The sequence below is a fragment of the Chinchilla lanigera genome, unplaced genomic scaffold (genome assembly GCF_000276665.1).
Source record: "Chinchilla lanigera isolate Chin_1 unplaced genomic scaffold, ChiLan1.0 scaffold00187, whole genome shotgun sequence".
NCBI lineage: Eukaryota > Metazoa > Chordata > Mammalia > Rodentia > Chinchillidae > Chinchilla > Chinchilla lanigera.
In genome coordinates this window covers 422,834-430,748 of record NW_004955588.1, presented here as the reverse complement: position 1 = coordinate 430,748, position 7,915 = coordinate 422,834, and the positions used below count along the sequence as shown (strand labels likewise).

General features: G+C 50.4%; 2 protein-coding genes across 3 annotated transcripts in view; one reads left to right on the top strand and one right to left on the bottom strand.

The window, feature by feature from the left end:
- The window catches only part of Mllt11 (myeloid/lymphoid or mixed-lineage leukemia; translocated to, 11), an 11,477-nt gene extending 7,830 nt beyond the window's left edge, over positions 1-3,647 (bottom strand). The window contains exon 1 of the mRNA XM_005414489.2: positions 3,213-3,647. The gene's annotated coding sequence lies outside the window, so the exon portion shown is untranslated. The remainder of the gene's footprint in view (positions 1-3,212) is intronic.
- Cdc42se1 (CDC42 small effector 1) overlaps positions 1-7,658 on the top strand; it is a 17,158-nt gene extending 9,500 nt beyond the window's left edge. The window contains exons 1-5 of one of the 2 annotated variants that reach the window (XM_005414490.2): positions 832-1,394; positions 2,885-3,154; positions 3,663-3,773; positions 5,154-5,246; positions 5,583-7,658. In XM_005414490.2, the coding sequence (XP_005414547.1) occupies positions 3,101-3,154; positions 3,663-3,773; positions 5,154-5,228 (240 nt within the window). In that variant the 5' untranslated portion in view covers positions 832-1,394; positions 2,885-3,100 and the 3' untranslated portion in view covers positions 5,229-5,246; positions 5,583-7,658. Of the gene's footprint in view, positions 1-831; positions 1,395-2,884; positions 3,155-3,662; positions 3,774-5,153; positions 5,247-5,582 lie in introns of those variants that run through there. The other variant, XM_013509906.1, reaches the window with a different exon arrangement.
- The last annotated feature ends 257 nt before the right edge of the window (positions 7,659-7,915 follow it).

The following is a 7,915-nucleotide window of genomic DNA, read 5'->3' as shown; positions in this document are numbered from 1 at the left end:
GGGGAGCGGGAGGAGGCAGGGCCGGCGCGGGGCAGTGGGAGGGACCGCGCTCCCGGAGCCGCGGCTGCTGCGCTGCGGCGCGTGTGGGACGGAGCGCCTCTCTAGCCTGAGGCTTCCGCGGAGCGCAGTGACGGAGTCGGAAGGGTCACAGAGGGGGCCCGGGCCTGGTTGAAGGTTGGGAGGCTCGGAGAACGCCGGGGTGGGGGCGACTGTCTCGAGGGAGGGAGAGCCCGGGGCTCCGTTCTTTGCTCCGGACCCCACTAGCCGTTCCCTGGGGGTGCTGGGCGAGTGCGTGTCGCTGGGCCGGCGGCGGGATCCACCGCGTCCCCAGGCCTGGGGTCTGCAGGCAGGGCCAGCTGCGGGCCTGGGCTGACAGCCAGAATTGCCCACTCCTTTCTCAGTGCTGCGCCTTCTCGCAGCTGCTGCTTGTGAAGGCTTGTCGGGCAGCGGGCTGGAGGCCGTGGGGCGGAAGGCCGCGGGACCGGGAGAACCGGTTTGAGGCTACGGCAGGACCCAGGAACTACCTCTGTACATCCTTCCGGGCGCGGGTCCCCCGCGGTGCCCTCTCTGGTCACCCCCAGTGGCCCGGGGCTCTTGAGCCCTAGTGTGACCTTGATGGTGCCGAGATTTGGGGGGTGACCTTCCCAGTTCTGTTTCCCTCTCATTTGGGCCTAAGTGGGGCCCAGCCCTAGCGTTATTTGGCTGTTGGGATGTAGCGTTATGCTGTCTAATCCTGGATCCCTCTTCTTGGTTCTAGACCCTTCTGTGCAGTTGAAATAGTGTGCAGTAGATTCTGGCACCTCTTCCTCTGCTTACCAGCTCGACTTCAGTTTTCCTCAGCTCTTCTCTGGCTGTTTTAAAAGATTGACAGTCGCTCTTACTTCCTTTTTTGGCTCTGTTCCCCTTCCCCCCACCCTAGCCCTCCACACATTGGCTCAGTCCTGCCTTTTTCACGCCGACTCCACCCCCAAGTTTCAGAGACCCTAATGTCCTAGGGAATGGAATTTCCTGGTCACTTCTCATCCTCATTGGACGTTTACTTGCCAAGTCCCACACACACTTTCCCTCCACCCAGCTCTGGTTAGGTCCCTGGAAAAGAAACAGAAAGGCCCTTGTTTCTTCCACTGCCCCATTCGCTCCCCCCTTCCCTCCCCTCCCAGCACTATCCACCCTTGTCCACTCAGCTTTAAGCAGAGGGGGAATGTACTGTCCACTCAGCACAGACTGCCTGGTGGTGTCGGGGGTTTCCTCTGATTCTTCATTGTTTTCTCCGTTTCCCTCCAGCCCTTACCACCTGCTGCCACAACCACCATCAGGACAAACTCTGTGACTGATTGACTGACTACCCTACTGACCAAGGCTCCCCTCTCTGGACAGCTGTGTTCTGACTTCCGGTCTGATTACTCTGCTCTTCCAAGGGTGGGACGGGAAGCAAGAGAAAACCCAGACACCCCCAGAAGCTGTATTTGCATGATCTCATCTCAAGACTGCTCAAAAAAACACAGTGTTTTGATCAGTCTGGGGTGCCTGAGCACCAGCATCCAGGATCTAGGGCTAGAAGGGAGGTGATTCCTATTCGTGCTCCTGTGTAAAATTCACGCTAGGCATGGTGGTGCATGCCTATAATCACAGTGCTGACAGGCTGAGGCAGGAGGATCCCTGTGAGTTTGAGGTCAGCTTGGGCTACGTAATGAGTTCAAGAGCAGCCTGAACTGCATAGTGAGAGTCTGTCTCAAAAAAAATACTGTAAAATTCACAAAGCTGCCCTGTTGGTATCTGAGGTGGTGTGCTCTATAGGACTGGGAAATATAGGATAGGGAAATGCAGATGGATCCTACCCTGGCTGCCAGCAGTGAGAAGGAAGAAAGGACACGTATTCTATAGTCACACAGGAAAGTTCCTGTGTCTGGTTGGCTGGTGCAGCTTAGGGGTGGAAGCGGTGAGGAGAGAAGAGAACAGGTCACAACATGAGGAAAGGAGGGAAGGCCCTGGCCCTGACAGCGTGCAAGGCGGGGCAGAGCTGCACGATAGGACCTGTGAAGAGGGTGGGGAGGCTGGAAAATGATTCCTTATGGGGCAGAAAGACACTTGGCATGTGTACCTGTCCATGTGCACAGACGTCGGCGCAAGACATAAGGAGATGTGACCACGCTGTCTGTGTGCAAATATGCACGCAGGGGCGTCAACACGTGACACAGCTAGACAGTGCAGAGCCTTCAGGGAGAAAGAATCTCAAGGTCAGGTAATAAAGGAGCTGCTAAATGGTTTCTGGGAGGGGTTGGATCTTAGTTGAGGGCAATGAAGAGGAACCGGCACAGTGAATTGAGAGAGGGAAAAGTTTCTCACTGTAAAAAGTCTTCCTTGTGGTCCAGCCTGTGCAGCTAGTCTCCTAGGACCTCCATGGTCTCCTTAAAGAAAATTTAGGTGCTCAGGGCAAGGTAAGAAATAGGGAGGAACAGGGTGGAGGCCCTGTTTGTGAGAACAAAAAACCACTATTTCCTCTTTAGAGTCATTTTAAATGCCCCTCCCCATCTGCCCTAAACCCTGGGAGAAGGGAACTGGAGCTTGTTGCACCCCCAAAGATTGTTCCTTTCTGTTGTTGTCCTTTGGACTTGCCCATCCCCTCACCCTAAGTCCTAATAGCCCCCCTTCCTCTCATTTGGTGCCAGCAGCTCTGCCCCTTAACCCCTTGGTACCCTTTTGCTTATGTTCCTTTCTCTGAGAGTCAAGCTGTGAGGTTCCTGTATTTGGAAAAGATTGGTGTTGAGGTACTGGATGGGGGCCTCTAGGAGAAAACTGGAAAAACAGGGGCTTATCAGGAGGCTTCTTGAAGATTGGAGCGTGTGTGTTCTCATTAACTTTTCTCTTTACTTTCTAAATTCAGGGTTCAGATCCCAGGAAGACACAACCTTGTGTGTGCCCACCTTTCCGTGGCCCTGTTAGTCTCTGAGACGCTGCTCACCTGAGGGTCCCCAGGGTTCCAGCTGAGTGGACCGAGTGTGTGGGTACAGCAGGAGCTTGAGGAGAGGGCATCAAAGCACCAGGGCAAGAGCCCTCTGGGGCCTCCGGCAGGGGATTGAAGCTGGCACCTTCACGGACTATGAGTGAATTTTGGCACAAACTGGGCTGCTGTGTGGTCGAGAAACCCCAGCCGGTGAGTCTCCCCGACCCACCCCAGAAAGGAGTTACCGCAGGCTAAGAAGTGCACTCACCTTCTGGAATCTGCCTTGGCAAAAGTGCACTGCCTTCATTCTGTCGGGAAAGGGTCTCTGGCCGGGCGGATATACATGTGCAGTGAGAGGGCCTGGGAAGTGGAAGAAGTGAATAGTCCACACCTTTACCTCCTGTTCCTGTTCATTTTGAATGGGGCAGGGGTTGTAAGTTTTCTCCATTGTTTCCTCATCAGCCAGAGGTGACTTTGAGGTGTCCTCTCTTTATGTAGTATCCACCCTGCAGGCCACTGCCCTCACAGTGTGATGTGTCCTTTGTTTGTTGTTCCAGCTCTGCTTCCATACCCTAGTGGTTTCCCTGTTATACCACATCCCCTCTTCCCACCAGGCCCTTAGCACTTCCCTTCCCTTAGTGGTTTTCAAGACTCTTTCGTCTTCCTCTCCTGTGATTTGAGGTGGGGCCTCCAAACATGATTCTTTATCTTCTCTAAGCAGAAGAAGAGAAGGCGGATTGACCGGACCATGATTGGGGAACCAATGAATTTTGTCCACCTGACCCACATTGGCTCTGGGGAGATGGGAGCTGGAGATGGACTTGCTATGGTAATGAGAGGATGGGGACAGGGACCGGTTGATGTGGGGGTGTGGTCTGTAACTGTACCCCTTCTGAAAGTTCCATTGGAGAATATAGGAAAATACTCTGAAGAAGCATGAATCAGAGAGTCTAGTCTTGTTAACCAGTTGTGTAAATCTGAGACCTGGCATTTCAGATCTCTGGGCCTAGGGTCCCTTATCTTTGTAGTTAGCATATTAGCCTTCATTGGAGTGGGGAATATATGTCTTAATGATTGGAGGGATTTTTCAAATACTATAACTTCTGATTAAGAACTGCTGGTAGAGGGCTGGGGATATAGCTCAGCGGCACAAGTGCCTGCCTAGCAAGTGCAAGGTTCTGAGTTCGATTCCCGGTACCAAATAAAAATAAAAAAGGCTTTAAAAAAATTTTTAAAAAATTAAAAAAAAAAAAAAAGAACTGCTGGTAGAAAGCCGGGCATGGTGGCACATGCTTGTAATCCCAGCTGAAGCAGGAAGATCATTGCAAGTTCAAGACCAGCCTGGACTACAAAGTGAGCTCTAGGCCGGCCTGAACTGCATGGTGAGACCCTGTCTCAAAAAGACAAAATAAATAAATAAATTAAAGAACTACTGGTGGAATTGAGCATGGTGGTGCACTCTTGTAACCCCGGCACTTGCGAGGCTGAGTCAGGAGAATCACTGCAGCAAGTTTGAGGCCAACCTGTGCTATATAGCAAGACCCTGTCTCAAAAAAAAAAAAAAAAATTGCTGGTGAGGGTGGTGGTGCGTACTGATAATTCTAGCACTGAGAAGCTGAAGCAGGAGGTCAGCCTAGGAAACATGAGTGACCCTGTCTAAAAAGCAGAACTCAAAAAAAACTGCTGATTCAGAGCCATAGTAAGTCATACTGTGGCTGGGAGTTTTGGGCTTGTAAAAGGCTGATGACCTTTGGCCTAAATGTATATTTCTGCCCTTGGTATAAGGGAAATGGGTCTAGAGGTATGATGGAACCTTCCTATTGATTATGAAGTTCATATACAGTGAAATTTTTGGAAGGGCGTCTTACTAGTAAAAGACCTGTTTTAACTATTACTCATTAAAGCCAACATGAAGGGAGGCTTATTTTTGTTTGTTTGTATTTGTTTTGGAGAGGCTTACTTTTTTCTTTTTTTGTTGTTGTTGGTTTTTTGTACCGGGGATTGAACTCAGGACTTTGCACTTGCCAGGCAGGCGCCTGTGCTGTTGAGTTGTATCCCCGGCCGGGAGGCTTGTTTTTTAAGACTGAGTCTGACTTGCTAAGTTGCCCAGGTTGGGCTTGAATTCCAATCCCCCTGCCTCAGCCTCCCAGAATGCTAGGATTATAGGCATGTGCCACCAAGCTCCAGTGTCTCATATGCTTTTCAACAGACAGGTGCAGTTCAGGAGCAGATGAGGTCCAAGGGAAACCGGGACAGGCCTTGGAGTAATTCTAGGGGCTTATAGCTCCCATAGAAATAAATGGTGAGTAACCATGTGGTAAGTCTGGATAGCACACTTCAGAACCCTGTTTCTAGATGCCAGAATGGGAAGTGGAGCGGGTAGGGGGAGAGGAGGAAGAGTTAGAATGGGAGGCACAAGAATGTGGGCTTCAGCCAGTCATGGCTGAATCCCAGCCCTCGGTGGGGGGGTGGCTAGAATGTGGGCTCCATCAGAAAGGCACAGGCGTGGTTGTCTACACAGAAATAGAGAGAAAAGTCTGCACTGTGTAGTGGCTTCTCCCTAAAGTGTTTGTTGTTTGAGGCAACTCATTTCTTTAAAAATTGTTTTTGTTTTGTTTGTCTACATTCTTAAATTCAGGTTCTGCCATCTTGAAGTTCCAACTCTGTCCAGCCCAGAAGAAATGCTGCCCTCGCCTGATCCTTGCTAGGACTTGTAGAACCCAACAGTCCCTCTTTTCCCTCACTGCCTAACAGTGCCTCTGAGGGGTAGGGGCTGGACTCCTCCTCTCTCTGGCTGTCACCCCTCCTGGAGATGGGTCAAGGCAGCAGGACTGACCAAGTGACCACTGGCTGGCCAGAGGAGCTCAGTGGAAGCCCTGGACACCCGAGATCTGAGTGAGGAGTTCTCTGGGAACCGGGGAAGAGTTCCCTCCTCCTAAATGACGGTCTGGGTGTCAACTCTTCAAACTCTTAGCCTGGAACTCCTCAAATGGGGTAGGTAGGTGAGAGTGCCAAAGCTGAAGCTGGCTTTCCTGAGAAGCTCTCTACCTCCCTGCCCTTCCCTTTCCCCCTGCGATGCACAAAAGCAGACATCAAGCAGGGGCTGGGAGGGTGGTGCCCAGTCCATTCTTCCTCTAGACTGCAGACCTTAAGCTCATAGCCCCTCACTCCTTCTCTGCTGACACCAGGGTCTTTCTCTCATCCTGTTTCTGTAGCATTACTAGCTTCCCAGCTGCAGTCGTTTTTTCTTTTAATTAAAATTTTAATTTAAGCTGATTTAATTACCCCACCCTGCTCTTCCCTCTGCCCTTAACCTTGTCTCTTTTACTGTTTCCTGTTGAGTAAGAGTTGCGGTGGATCTTAACTGTCAACATTCCATTTAAGTCTTGGGGGACCTGGCCCACCCTCTACCAACCTCCCTGCTGGCCCAGGTGAGAGAAGAAAGAGGGGTCTGAAGAGAAAGCCAGAGAGCAAAAAGATAGGCACGTACACCTGTGCGTGTAAGAGCCTTGCCATGGCCCAGGAACAGAGGCAAAGCAAGGCTTCTCAACGAGACATGTTTGCCCTTGTGGACTGGATAATTCTTTATACCAGAGGGCGGTTTTGTGATTAGATATTTAGCAGCATCTCTAGCCCACTCTAGTTTTGGCAACCAAAAGTATCTTCAGAAACTGCCAAGTGTCTTCTAGGGACAAATTACCTGAGGCTGAGAATCCCAGCTCTGAATTCAAGGCACTTTTAAGTGGTTTTCACTCCCTACCCTACTCCTCATCCAGTTATTCCTCAAAAGCCTGAGCTATGGATGGACTAGGACCCCTTGTAAAGTAGGCTCAGGAAAACTCCACATAGTCTTTATATTCCGTGTATTCCTTTTGCTGCGTGGCTTCAGGTCTCCTTGATGGACATGTGCTACGATTCGCCTTCCTTGCAGTGTGGAGACAGGAACAGGCTGCGTTGGAATTGGAGAAGGGGGAGATAAAAGCAGCAGAGGTGCGCGACCTAGTTACCCTCCCAAGCTCTAAGCTGTTCTTGTGCCCCAGCCCCAGAACTAGACACAAATAAGACTCAGGGAGTTTTGCCTGAAGATCAGGACCTACCCCCATCTGGCTGCAGTGTGCTTTGGATGGGAAAGCATTGGAGGAGCACGGTCTTTAGGCACATTGTTTTCTCAGGTGTTTTTTGTTCTGGCCCTTTCTTTGCAGGGTGATTAGGAAGGCAGAGCAACAGATGAGCTCCTCCCTGCTCTGAGACAGGAATGCTGGGGTCTCATTGGCTCTAGCAGGGTCAGAACTGTGGAATCAGATCCACTCTGCTGATTCCATCCAGCCATCCGTTTTGCCCCCATCTACAGTGATTTAAGTTTTTCAAATTTCAGTGTAGTTTTTCAGGGTCTAAGATTGGTGGTAGAGCTGCATTCCCAATACTCTAGTTCCAGTCGAGCTAGTTAGTTGCTCTATGAAAGTGGCCCACCTTGTTGCCCTAGGAGCTTGGTAGCTGAGGGTTAGACTAGGGATGTAGAAAGGGGATGATGGGGTAAGGTAGAAAGGTGGGAACTCCAATCTCCAACCTCACCTAATAGCTATTCTTTGGACAGTCTTTGGTGCTCTCTTGCCTCGAGCCACTTTCTCTAACGTGTGGGGTTGAGAGTCATAATTTATATTAAGAATTTGTTGGACTTTTAAATACATTTTTCAAATAAAAAAATGTAAGCAAATTAGTTGTAATCATTTCAAGTGTGCGTTGGATTAAAGGGTGGGTACCGCTGATGGACAATTTGAAAGTGGCTGCCCCTTGTCTCTGAATTGCTGCCTGTGGAAATGCAGCTGTTAGTGTGAAGTGCACATTTCACAAGTACTAGGTACAGTACTTGTATCTAGTACAAGTACTCAGAACCAGTGAGTGTGAATCCTGCATGTGGCAAAAAAGAGGCTGAGGTGGGATTTTGTAGCAACCTTTGACCTTTTCAGAAGA